The sequence below is a fragment of the Puntigrus tetrazona genome, chromosome 7, assembly GCF_018831695.1.
Source record: "Puntigrus tetrazona isolate hp1 chromosome 7, ASM1883169v1, whole genome shotgun sequence".
Taxonomy (NCBI): domain Eukaryota; kingdom Metazoa; phylum Chordata; class Actinopteri; order Cypriniformes; family Cyprinidae; genus Puntigrus; species Puntigrus tetrazona.
The window spans coordinates 21,592,866-21,606,757 of record NC_056705.1 but is presented as its reverse complement, the minus strand read 5'-3'; the positions used below and the strand labels follow the sequence as shown (position 1 = coordinate 21,606,757).

Genomic DNA, 13,892 nt, shown 5'->3' with positions numbered 1-13,892 from the left:
TTTCAAATTAATTGATAAAAACAGGGGGGAAAAAAAATCAGCCCTACTTTAGGTTCAGTGCTGGACAGAACTATGAAGATGTTCTGCACATTATGAGTTGATGACCACTGAATCCTTTCATCTCATCCCTTTAGCCAATTACACAAAATCAATGCATCCAGTAATGTAATCACCTAACCAATAACAGACAGAGTGGTGCCAAGCTGCTCTTTACAGGCTTTAGTGAGATATTTGATATGGCGGTTCATTATTGTGCTTTGGGTTGGAGTGCTGTGGTTTGCTGTGGTGTTTGACTGACAGGCTGATCCATCTGGAGCAATCCAACCACACATTGAAGAGACATGAGGTTTAGAGCGGGAGAGGGAGAGGTCGGTTCGGTTGAGGTATAGTGACAGCATCACATCTGTTGTATTAAATCTTAAGCAAACGGTTCATATAGTGCGATTATAGCTACCGCAAAAGGTTACTGACTGTCACTCAGTAGGTCCAACCTGCTCTCCCTCGGTGCAGTCTGTTGCTGTTCTGGCTTTGTGGGCAGTGAAGTATGTGCCGTATGATCTATTTTAGATTTGGTCTATTTGAGTTGCTTTACAGCTCTGTGTTAAAACAAGATCTCACACTTGTGTGCTCAAAATGTGAGGAGGAGTTGTAGAGTTAGCAGCCATCTCTTGCAAAGGCATTCAGCTTAGCAGGAGTCAAATTCATTAGATGATTGATAGGGTCTCCTGTGTGTGTGTGTTTGTGTGTGTGTGTGTGTTGCCCCTAGAATCTTTCTCCAAATTTAGCTAACCTCCTTGTGGACACATATTCAAAGATGCGATATATATCATATTTTGTATACACATTTTTGTACTACAAAAACCATAAAATAAAAGATTAAAGATGCTACTTGTTCAGTAGTATTTTAATTACTAAAAATGCATACTTTGAGGGTTTGTTTTAGATTAGGTTTAGTCTTTAGTAATTATAGTAGGCATTATTTACACTAGAACTCTATGCTATGTCTCTGTCTTGATAACTAAGCAGTAGCACGCATATGTACTACCATTTAAACGTCAGTGGTCGGTAAGATATTTCAAATATTTTTAAAAGTATCTTCCTCGCCTCACCTTCCATGCTTTTTAGGATAATCTTCAGAAATGTTTGTCGAAGAAAGAGGACATGACAGGACAGGAGAGAAAGGGTTAGATCATGTACTAATCTCCCATTTGTTCATCTGCACTTCAAACAATTGTACTGCACTATTTACCAAAACAGATGTTTTCTCTAACGTAATGTAATGTTAGTGCAGTTATTTTTTTCCTAGAAGCCTGAAAATCTCTGTAGCCGTTTACCTCGTAAAAGGTCTGTGGCATTTATGTAATACTGTCCTCTTGAAAATCCACATCTGAGGTCATGATACACTCTGTAAGAGACTTTAATATGAAGCCGAATACTTCAAAGAGTTCATCAGGTTTTGAGATCTTACAAGGTCATGTCAGATCTTTGGCCTGTGAGAGATGAAGAGATGATTTCATTTGCCACGTCTTACCATCTGATCCTCTCATATAAAGCACACTTGAGCTTATCTGTTGTTTTTGTTATGGTGTTTTTCCTGTAATCCCTCTCTTATTCTCTCATTTTGTCTTTCCTCCCTCCCTCTTTCCCCTCATCTACTGGACCGCACCGGTCTGTTTAATTGATGCATATCCTCTGCCCGTTCCCTCCCGCAAACCATCAAAAACCCTCTCTTTCTCCCACAGGCACAAAGGCTTGCATATAAACAAACAGTAGATGATAATGTCAAAAATATTCTGATTCTAGTATATAGCGGAGGAGTATCTGCGTGTCACATGCATTCTGAACATTCTTTGGCGGTGTGTGTTCGCTCGTAGCACTGATGTAATGTTTTGTCTAGCCTTGTCTTCTCATTTTTTCGCTGTCTCTCCTTCACATGCGCTCTCTTTCTGAGACGCAGAGGTGCGGACGTTATCCCTGCGCAGTGTAGACCGTGTGGAAGTTCTCCCGCTCTTGACCCTTTTGACGCTCTCGTCTCTTTGTCCTAAAAGTGGATGTGACACTTGAAGCTCTTTCTGAAGATCTTTCGCTGTTGAAAGGTATTTCAGGTGCTTATGTGAGGCGCTGTATGGAGGGTGTGTCGCCGCCGTTGTGTTTTTTTTTTATTTATCGGTTCCGTTTTTTCTTTCGCCCGGGTTGAACACCAATTGTTGCATGCTTTTGCGTTTTGCATTTGATACTGGGGTTGATACGTGATACTGGGGTTGGATTTGGGTGTATTTGTAACCGTGTGTATTTGTGGACGCGTTTTGATATGGGATTCTCTTTACTGGATGCTGTGGGTTACGAAGAGACTGCATCCGGAATAAAGTTTTTATTGAAGTGAGGAGATTTTTTGTTCATTTACAAATAAAAATAGTTTCATCATTTGTTCACTTGACTTGCGTTGTATGGACAAATGATTAAAACGTTCTTTAAATGACTCTTGTGCTCCACAAATGAAAGAGAATTAGATGCTTTCGGGAATGGCACGAGGTTGCGTAATTAATTAAATACATGTTAAATGGTTTCCACAAATGGTTTAGCGTCATATTTACTGTTTGACAAGAAGGAAAATTGGTTGTGCCATTGTCTAAAAAAACGTACAGATTGTTGAGTCGACAAAACAGCTTTGCAAAAACATTCAGTTGACAAAAACCCCATAAAACTGTTTTGAAATCTAGTACACTTTAAACAGTACGTACCATTGTAAAGTATCCACCACAGCCTTGCTTTAATCCATATAAAACTTGTATCTGTATTATATTTAGTGCCCAAGGTCCATATTTCAATTTTGGGTGAATAATCTCTTTAAATCATCCTTTTCAGGTTTGTTGTGTTTATTCTGTTGACGTTTTTCTATTTAGAAGAAAGTTTCAGTGAAACCGTTCTCTCTTAGAAGAAAGAACAGTGAGGAGCCTATTTATGATTGAACGCACCTGAAGGCCAGAAGAAGTGATAGTCTACGTGTTTGTGCTCTGTAGGAGTCCAGGTGCTCCGGTCTTTTGTCACATGACACGTCTGAGACATGCTCATCTTTGTACTGTGACAAGTGAATTGCAGAGCTTGAGAAAGCGACAGTCCTTCTCCACTGAAATCTCTCAGAAAAGGTTCATTGTCGTTCGAAGCGATGTACCTCACTGCTCCGCCGCCTGTACTGCGCTGCCTTCAGCCCTGTAGTTAGGGAAATGAGTCACGGTTGCTAAGGAAATGGGTTGGTGTGTGGTTAGATTGAGTAGACATCTAAGGTTGTCCTTGATGAGAGTTTCTCAGCTCAGAAAATGGTGGATTCTGTCTCCTGCATTTGCACGTGACGTGTATTTCATCGACTTATTATTCTAGTGCCCACTCACTCCGACCGCCTTCATCAGCACAACAATACAAAAATCAGCTCTGTGTTGATGCCTCGTCTTTCACGTCATCACCTAGCTTGCATGTGTGTGTGGCTAACGCCGCACGCTGAAGTGCATTTCTTTTGCGAAAGCGTGTCATCAGAGTTTTTAAAACGTGATGTTGGAGATGATGTCATGCTGTCACTTCTCTGCAGTTTTACAGCAGTTGACATTTAACGTTCTTTTTAATTCTCGATCATGTGGTACAATGTATTGTTGCGTTTATCCGTGTGTGTGGGAATTAAAGAGTGACCAGAAAAGGGTGTTAAAAGAGGTGATTAATGTACAAGATTGCAATTTCCACTTAGCTAATGATCAACTTTCAGCTTTCCTCTCTCTTTCTCACACATTCACTCACACACACATCACTTTTGTTCCACGATGTAAAAAATGGATCTGCACATTTTTTCAGTTAACAAGACCTTTCTCAAGTTAAATGCTCAAAAATTTAATTTTCTTTACACTTCATAAAAACCATTGTCAAAATTACCCCAATGTTATCCCAACTAGTCAAACATAGTTGTCCGAGGCAAACATGTTGCTGAACTGTTAAGGCTTTGTGAGTTCCCAGCATGCACTTGAGCATGAATAAATGATGCAGTTACTGTTATAGGATTATAAGGTTAATTCTTGAGGTAAGTGCGTCTAGTTTTGAGTCCTAGACTATGTTCAACCGCTTATGTCCTTTCTCTGGATGTCTTAGTTTTGTTACAGACAAAGACAGTTGTCTACTTGGACTAACCTATTCATTACGTAAGTTTACCATTTAAAAAAAATAAAGTGTGTCAGCTGAACAAAAAAGAGACGTGACTTGGGTTGAGTGAAGTCAAAAAAAAGTTGTGCAGAGAGTTGCCTTAAAATCTTAAATCTCAAGCAAACTTTTCATTTTTACAGTGCAGTATCTATCCACCACGGAAGAATGAAGTGAATCTCAATGTCCTCTGAGGAAACACACGTTCTTCTTGAATGTTCCTACATAGCTCCACAGATATGCACACACCTGCAAAAACACTGTTGATTCTGTGCGCGCACACACACACACTCACTCACACACTTAGTTGAAACTGTGTAATGCAACACCGGGGCACCTCTTTCTGACACAACGGTGGCTTTCATTGAATGGAAGAGAAAAAGGAGAGAATGAAAACGGTTGATGCATGGAGTAAGACAGAGAATGAGCTTTATTCTGAACAGACTTGAGTTCATGCTTCTTTCTATGGAACAGTCGGGATTAAGTATGGAAAAGTAAGAATGGTAAGCTAATGGGTTAGATGAGCAACAGCCAGGATGCATTTAATAGATAAAGCAACAATAAAGACCTTTCTAATTTAGGTTTATATTTAAAACAAATGCTGTTATTTTTTTGTAATTTCTTTTCATCCTGAAAAAGGTGTAAAAATATGCAGCACAACTGTTTTCAGTCACTACAGCATGCATGTCTTTGGCATTGTTTTATAGCGATGCCTGGTTTTGATAAAAAAAAAAAATGTCCAAGTTTAAAAAATGAGACTTGAGACTACTGAATTTGACTTTAATAGACCAAATGTATTTCAAACCAGCTAAATTATATTAATTGCCTAGTCATTCAGTCAACCCACTGACTAGTTGATTATTGGAAAAAATATATATTTTTTTCAAATGCTAGTATTAGGAATCCAGTTAACAAAGAAAAACATTAGGCTCAGACCTAGAGAAACTATCTGGGGATACTTAGGAGGCAGAAATGAAAATCAACGCGCATGTAGAAAGGCAGACAGTGAGATGAGTCAGCCATTTAGTCCTGATGGTGGCTCCTAATGAAAGAGAAAGACCAGCTCGCCGGTAGTTACATCACATATAATTACACGCACGGTAATCAGATATTGGAGGTGTGGAATGGTTGGGTGCCCTGACTCTAACCTCAGATGGAGGATAATAATGCCCTCCTGTGCAACACTTACCTGAAATACACATCACATCGCCCCAGCTAATGATATTCTTCAGAGAGTGTGAATGTTTATTTGTAATTTACTAGTCTGGTCTGGTTGGGTGTTCAGATACTTTCAGCAGCCTGTCATAATGGTGCCTTTCAAGTGTACCTGGGAAACATGTTCCTCCAGGCATTCATTGTGCACGCGTTCATTATTATAACATGCCATCCATTCAGAGTCGGAGACATAACATGGAAGTAGTTTAAACAAAACAAAAGAATTCTATTCTGAAAAGTAAACCAAAATAAAAACGGCTGAATTCAAAATGCTTATGTATGTTTCACTTATTTATAAATAGTATCTCAACTAAATGTAAAGCAAACCATGAGCTTGAGCGATAAACGCCATTTGCTACAGACTTTGTGATCTATATATAGTTTAGATCATATGATATTAACTACGTATAACAGTGTTTCTGCCATGTTTCATACTGATGCAGCCCTTCCATTGTCACAACTTGGCAATTTGTGTATTATTAAAATGCTGTACGATTTGTGTGAATAAACAAAGAAATGCTAAAAATCTATAGTTTTAAATGTGAAGTACATTTATCATTATAATGCAGATATACACGCACCATTTATATGTGCATAAGTTGTGTCAAAGATGTATCTTTTGCTCCTTTATAGGATACCTACTAAAAGCTTCGTACCCTTTTTCTGATAGTGTAAATGTAGAAATAAGGGACAGCAGCACAAAAAATAATATAGAATATTTACAACTGTATTGTAAAAGAGGATATAGGCTATGCTTTGTGGAGCGGGATCAATGTTGGTAAGAGCAGATGGTATGAATCCTACTGCAGAATGGACAGATATGCTTTGGGTAGCTGTTCAGGGTGAATCCATATGAGGTCATTATAATTGTTACAATCTGTTTCCCTTTTATGTTCAATTTTATGTGTTTCTATGGTTATAGTGTTTATGGCTTCCCGATTGTGTCTGTATTGCAAAACTAATTTAACTCGTGGGATGAAATGTGATGCTGTGAACAGATTGGCGACACTTAATGTGAGAGTTATAACACTCCATCCTGATAAGGCAATATGCTGAAATCGACTACATGCCACCTACTGCAAAATCAAACATTTTACTCATTCTTGTGTGCTACCAGGAAATGAAGTCAAGCATATTAATCATTGAAAATTAGACTTTTATTGAGGCTAGTACTGTTTTGTAGGCTGTACCACTGGACATGGATTAGGTGGAAATTCAAGTTTAAAACAAGCTGGTACCAATATGCTTTTCTACGTGCTAAGGCAAAACATCTGTTTGGAAGTAACAGATCCTTAAAAAATGTATGTCTAATGTGTTAATGTTACATTGAGCTGTCTTGTGCAAAAGTTTAGAGCCCTAAGTTACCCATGACATGAACATCCAATGAAAATCAGTGGTTTCTGACTTCTATATGGACAAAGAAAAAAATTTAATTAATAATAATATTGAGCGTGAAAGTCAGAGGGATCTGTATTTTTCTATGCTGCTTTGTTTTAAACATTTGCCAATATTGTGGCTCCTTCATCATACTGTGGTTGAAAGGAAGGGTGCAGTAACTTAAAAACACACTACATCTCCACCCACATCAGCACTAGTATTCCTTTGTAGCTTGACCTTGCCCTCAAACAGCAGGGTTGCTATTGTCCGTGTTTCCAAAGGATAACAGCGATGTCTCTTTATGAGAGTGATGCTGGAATACGTTTCCTTCAAAGAGACTGTTTCTGTCTGCAGGGAGCCATTAACCACACCTCATCTGTGGGAGAGAGAGAGAGAGAGAGAGAGAGAGAGAGAGAGAGAGAGAATGCAGAGTTGATCTCTTGATAAAAATGAGTCTACATTCTGTAAAGTCACCATAAAATTATGTAGGCCCCACTGCTCATCGTGTGGTCCATGTGACGCACTTTTGTTATTGTGTAAACAGTAATAAAGGAACCTGCAGTGCAGTGTTACTTTCCAGAATACGCTCTACATATTTTGCAGAGAGTTTATGTTTTTATAATGTTTATGTGTCTGACCAGTGCATTTATGTGAGTTAGGACCGTCATAAGCTGAATATTGCTTGCCATTTGCGATGTTCTAGACAAACAGAGTCTGCTGAAACAAATGGCACATAAACAATGGTAAATTGTCACGTTTTTATTGAACGTACTGTGTAAACATTTCACATTTTAAGTTGGAAAAATTGCGTGAACGCTTGAATTTAATAACTGGCTGACCGTCTGGTTCTATAACCCACACCAGACACGTACTTTGATTGCAGATCAGACCCACAAGTCAGGGGGGGAGTATTGACCTTCGTTTTGAAAGTCTTGGTATAGGAAAATTTATACTGAATGACTTTTTTTATTATTATTATTTATTATTATTAAACACTAAATATATTTGAATTCTATATAGAAAAAAGATTTTAATCCAAAAAGCTAATTATTCTTCCTTCTGAACTGGTTCTCTTTTTAAAATATAAAATCTCATGTAATCCCACGTAGGCTAAGATGCACATTTATAGCTGGAATAGAATCATAAACACATAATACTTACTGGATTACAATTCACCATCCAAATGACAAAACTGAATTATTCCAGCTGCTGTGAGAAAAGGCTATTAATGACCCGCTACCCACACACGCGATATAGTCTACTATCATGAAAAACGAAATGTGAACCCATGTAATGTAATGATGCCGCGGCATGCTCAGATTTCTTGCAAATTCCTAGCACTACCACACAAGCTAGACAATTGAATTATTAAATAAGCTCATTAATTATTATAATCTTACCATTGTGAATTGGGCTGAAGTAAGACAATTGGTTATGTACTTGCTCAAATATATATATTTTATTTTTACCAAAAAGCTTTAGAAGAAGAAAATTAGAATCCAGAATCTTTTTAGAATCAGATTGTGATTCCCTGAAACAAAATCAGATGGCTTGTGAGATACATAAAAGATTTCCATCCTCAGTTTCATGTTTAGGACAGCTTGGATCATGCAGCAGCTCACTTCGTGTTATCCATTATCTTCTGATGTTTGCAACATTGAAGTATATCAATGTTTACGGTATTCTCTCATTCTAAATCTCATTTGAAATTATATAGATGTACCATACAAAGTTAATTCCATTCAGCCCTTCATTGTAGCAGAAGACTGGACATTCATGCTGTAAGATGAGGAATTTCAACAACAGATTAAGACAGAATTCATTTACTGTGTCCAAGTGGGGCATGTGCCTTTGACAGTCTCCACTTCCTGTGTACACTGCAAACAGCAGCACTGATTAGCCGAACCAGTCTCGGATAGCATCTGACTTAATCTAATCAGCCCCTAGTCTTGTCATCCTAGTCTTCCTCATCAGTGCTAATTCAATATCCCTCATATGGGGGATTTATTCACTTTGAGGGGTAGTAGTACCTGTCACACGAAGACAGAATAGTTTGCGTTTAAGGATTAGCTTTTCTCAATATAACAATACTTTATTATCATATGCTATATTCTAATTGTCCTCATTTTTAGTCACTTGTTTGCAAGTGTGAACGATAGCCTGACCTACATTTATATTGTTGTTCTCGGCAGATATTTGCTTAAAAATATATTAAATAATTACTTTAGCAGGTAGTAAAAGATAAAGGTCAATAGTTGCACAGCTATAACAATAGCTGACAGATTGCAATTGTAAACATGAAATCCTGAGGGAGGTGTCTGGCTGCTAAATCAGTTATAGCCTGTAAACATGGAAGATAATAATCTATGAGAATATGCAGCAAATATTAGACGCAGTGTATGATCTCTCACAATATAAGTAGACTGTTCAGATTTAACTAGTGCTGTGTAGGCAGCCTTGTTAATTACTGTAATAAGAGCGATCTAGTATGAATACTCTACTGTTGCATTCTGCACTTGTACGATATTCAACTTTGGCATCACAGGATGTAAATTACATTACAGGAGAAAACAGATATAGACAGATAGTCACGTGCCCTACAATAAACAATCATATTACAACCCTAATGACTGGCCTATAATTCAGCATTTTTTCAAATCCAATGACTCGTGCAGCTCTACGTGATGCAATGGAAAACAAACGAGTGTAAATAGCTCTTTTTCTAATAGTTTTTGCTGGATTAAAGCAGAGAATGAGGCTTTTATGTGTTGAAAGGCTGCTGTCCCGGGTTTGACCAATGACAATACCAGCTCTCATATCACATGCAGCTCTTGAAAATTCACATTTAGATTTCTGAGATTTGGACACACATGCACTTCCATCTTCTCGTTTCTCCATCACATGTTTTTCCACAGAAGGGCAGATGAAACATGAATGGAAGAGAGGGGCACTTCATGTTTTATGATGCTTTAGAAGAGGAAAATCATATCAAACAGTTTGAGAAATCAAGTCACCTTTATTTGTATTGTGCTTTATAAAATACAGATGCTTTCAGGGCAGCTTTACAGTGTATAACAGGAAATGAGTATGTCGATAATGCAGGAGGACAATAGAAAACAAGTCATTTTCATTATACTCTAGGCTACCAATGCCATATTTAACAATATAAGCAAATTTTATTGCAAGTGCTTTTATTCATTTTAATCTATGTATGACATAATGGACCTGTACAAGATGTGTATTATTCATTATGGGTTGGTGAATATTATTGCTTCCTTGAAAAATAATGTCTGGCAGTTTATGTGCAGCTGCATAAAGTTTGACCCCGAGGAGGCGGCCTGATTATAGTGCTGCGCTTGTGTCACGTTAAGCGTCAGATCACTGTGTGGGTTCAGAGCTTCACCGCTCTTCTGCCGTGAACTTCCAGGAACTACAGCAGCAGCCAGGAGGATTTGACCCTCCCTGTTTCCGCATGGAGAGACCATTCACTCTCATTCTTTCTTTCTTTCTTTCTTTCTTTCTTTCTTTCTGTTATTGCCCTGTTGGATTGTTCCTTTGCCATGGTAACTTTAGTTTGGGAATATAAAGGCCGCTTGTTGGCCTGGGTGCATTTGTCTGGGAGAGTGAGAGAGTGACACGGTGCTGTCATTCAGTCTTTAATGACCCTCAACAAAGAGAAAATCGTGGAGCATCCCAGTTCTCCATCACTCCCCCCCCTCTCTCTCTTTCTCTGCTGTTTTCTGTGCTTCTTTTCAGGGGCACTTCAGTGGAGCTTTGGAGCTTATTTCTCTCCTTGTTATAGTTTGCAATCCTTCTCTATCTGTGTCTTTCACCTTAAATCACGTCCTTTAGCATTAAGCTTTTGTAATAGTATTAGAGGATATTTCTAATACTTATCTAGTAATCCAATGAATTTACAGGAAATGAAAACGCAGACAAAAATGTTGTATTATGATATTTGCTTTTGAGTTCATGTTGTCAGCGGTGTGTCAGCATAGCCAGGTTTAGCATCACTTGAATACTCAGGATGCTTACTCATGGGTGTATGCGCATTCAGATATAAAGCTGTTGCTCACGCTTCGATGATCATCCTCAAACATTAATAACCTGCGTTGAGAAATCATGACCTTTGGACAGAGATTATTTACAGAGACTCTTCTGCTCTTTTCCTCTATGGACCGCTTCCTCCACCTGGGAATGTGGTTGTACTAAGGCAGATTTCTGGTGTATTCAGATCAGGAATAAGTCATGATGATGATAATGATGATGAACTGATCATCTAACACCGCATCTACAGAGGAAGATAAACGCCTGTTTCCACATCGTTGCCTTTTTAGCCCCGCCCAGTGATTCACAAACGTAAACTATAAAAGTAATGCTGTACTGCCGACTATATTGTTTTTATTACATGGTCACTATTGCTTTGTCTGCTACTACAGATTGTTTGATATGAGTATTTATGCATTTTAAAACCTAAATAACTGTAGCGTCTATCTGTGAAGAACTTGGCCTGTCAGACATACAAACTATTAGCTAATCGTAGCAGTAGGCATACAATCCGCCAAGCTCATTTAGTCAGGCAGTTCTGATGAGGGGGTTAAAAAATTGGAGAGGAAATAGCCTATTACTTCTAAATAATGTTTTTTGAAAAGAAAAATCTTGATAAGATTATAAGTGGACCTCAGAGAAAAGTACAAAATAAAAAACAGAGGCAGGTCATGACCCCTTGAAAGCAGTAATACAGGGGAGCAATATTACAAACAGCTGAATTTTTAGCAACCAATACTCGGTCTTAAATGCCACATGATCCTTCAGAAATCATTCTGTTATGCTGATTTGAAGCTCACCTATGTGGAAACCAGAATGAATTCCAGCTTTTCATATGAATATGAAGTTCAAAATAACAGCATTCGTATGAAAAAGAAAACCTTTGCAGCACTATAGGCCAGATATTTACTGTAACTTTTGCTTAATGTAATGCGTCCTTGCTGAATGGGAGTTTTAATTTCAGAAAAAAATTGTAACAGATCCCAGCTTTTAAACACTCGCCCCAGTTTTTTTGCATGTTTTAGTGCGACTACATCAAGCACAGTGAGGCCATTAACCACTCTCTGCAACGAGGTCTCTATGTGTCCAGCAGGGCAGAGTTCACATACTCTGTGCTCACTGTCCACTCAGGTTTTTCTTTGGAGAGCTCTGCTCGTCTCAGTGTGAGTTGTAGCTGAGGTTTGGCTGAAGATAGCATGGACAGCAGCCATGTCAGCATTAGGCTCTGTAATGAAGAGAGGACTGAATTTTACAAACACAGAGAGCTTCCAGTGTGGGAATGACTGAACAGAGCAGTGTTCATAGAATTTATACATTTTGCATGATTCAACAGGTTTTAAATCAATCCGAGTTCCTAAATTAAAAGCTCCTGATTTCAGTGGGTCAGAATGACTATAGAGGTGTTGTATCAGTCTGATCATTGTAGCATTTAATAAATAACTCTCTCTATTTTTTTGTGTGACAGGAATTTTTGGACTGTGGAAGAATCTGTAATCGCATTGCATTCCCTCTCATCCAACATACACGCTGTGGTGTCCTGAAGCCCTCTCCAACGGGACCAAAGTGAGGACGGAAAGTGCTAAAAGAGCGAATACAGAACGAAGAAGGATCGTAAAGGACATGCACAGAATGGTGCTCTGGAGAGCAGAGGAGAAGTGTTCTGCACTGGAATGACCTCCCACACACTCTCACGTGGTTTCTATGGGGATTTCAGCATAGCTGCACTCTTCTGATGGGAGGTGGTGTATTCCTGTGGCATCTGATTGCTCTGCACTGATTGGCCAGTATTATTCAGTCGCGGCACTGCTGTTGGTCAGAATGCCAGCAAAAGGGAAGTACTTGCTGAACGAGCAGAATTTGAAACAGGAAGCACTGTACAGGAAATATTCTGGCATTAGCCAATACCGGCCCTTCGTTCTGTTGCTGGGACTGAGCATGTTCACCTGTGTCAAACTGTTAGTGCTTTTCTTCAGTCTGCAACTGGTGAGATGCCACACTCGTGCCAATGCAGTACACGCTTACATACGCCCACGATACAAAGTCAGACCAAGGTCAAATGCCTACTCACGCATGTGTGTGCTTTTGAACAAGTCGTTTAAAATTAGGAAAGACATCAATTGCCACAGCACAGACAATATTCAACATGTACTGGATCGGTTTTGCTGTTCGGATTGTTTCTGATGTTTGAAACGGCCTTCTCTTACATAATCCTGCAGTCACTGAGGTGCTTATCCTCTGTAGTTGCGTAATATGAAGTCTGATGATCACAATGCTGATGTAAACTGGCATTATCAGGAAATTGTGTCTTTTAATTGTAATAATTGGCACTTTATGCCAGGTCACTCAGATGTTTTTTTCCCTTGGAGAATATGTAGCACGTTGTATAATAATCTCTCTGTCACATTTTTACATAAACTCGCATAGAAACTTTTTCTGGAGTCAGCTGGATGTTAAGAGGGGCCGTGAACGCTCCTTCCATACCGCTGTTGTTCATCTCTTTAGCAGATAAGCGCTATACCATCTGTGCGAGCCTCTGTAACCTCCTCTCTCAAAACCAACCGGCCGTGGGAGGAACAGAATTACAACCAGTGTGGCTCTCTCTGTGTGTGGGCATGTGTGTGTGTTGTGTTTTACTATTTATTTGAACTTTCACAAAGCCCAAAGGGTGATGGGAGTATGTAGGTGTGTGTGTGTGTGTGTGTGTGTGTGTGTGTGTGTGTGTGTGCGTGCTGCTTGTGTGTTCTCGTGTGTGCTTGTGGTACGAGGGATGTATTTCTGAGTGTTTAAAAGTTAAGTCAGTGATGTAGCTCAGTGGTAATTCAGGGTGGTTGACTGAACATGAGTGGTGGACTGAGTGTGTATATTGGTGCGTGGGTGAATGGTGGGGTCGACCTAGTGCTGTGATTTACCAACATAGGTAGGGACTTGTAGCCTGATAGTGTCATTTGATCATTTTACAAACTCTGACTTTATATAGATAATCTAGTATATACTAGTATAAACTAGTCTAAAGATTATGCTAATGTTCAAACAGTTGAGGTTAGTAAGAGGTATGCAATATTTAAGTCTCTTTT

At 38.9% G+C, this 13,892-nt stretch overlaps 1 protein-coding gene across 7 annotated transcripts in view; it reads left to right on the top strand.

Moving 5' to 3' along the window:
* The window catches only part of adcy7 (adenylate cyclase 7), a 39,054-nt gene that overhangs the window by 7,903 nt on the left and 17,259 nt on the right, over window positions 1-13,892 (top strand). For 6 of the 7 annotated variants that reach the window (XM_043245445.1, XM_043245448.1, XM_043245447.1 and 3 more), the window contains exon 2: window positions 12,284-12,801. In XM_043245445.1, coding sequence (XP_043101380.1) covers window positions 12,637-12,801 — 165 coding nt within the window. In that variant the 5' untranslated portion in view covers window positions 12,284-12,636. Of the gene's footprint in view, window positions 1-1,958; window positions 2,097-12,283; window positions 12,802-13,892 lie in introns of those variants that run through there. The other variant, XM_043245443.1, reaches the window with a different exon arrangement.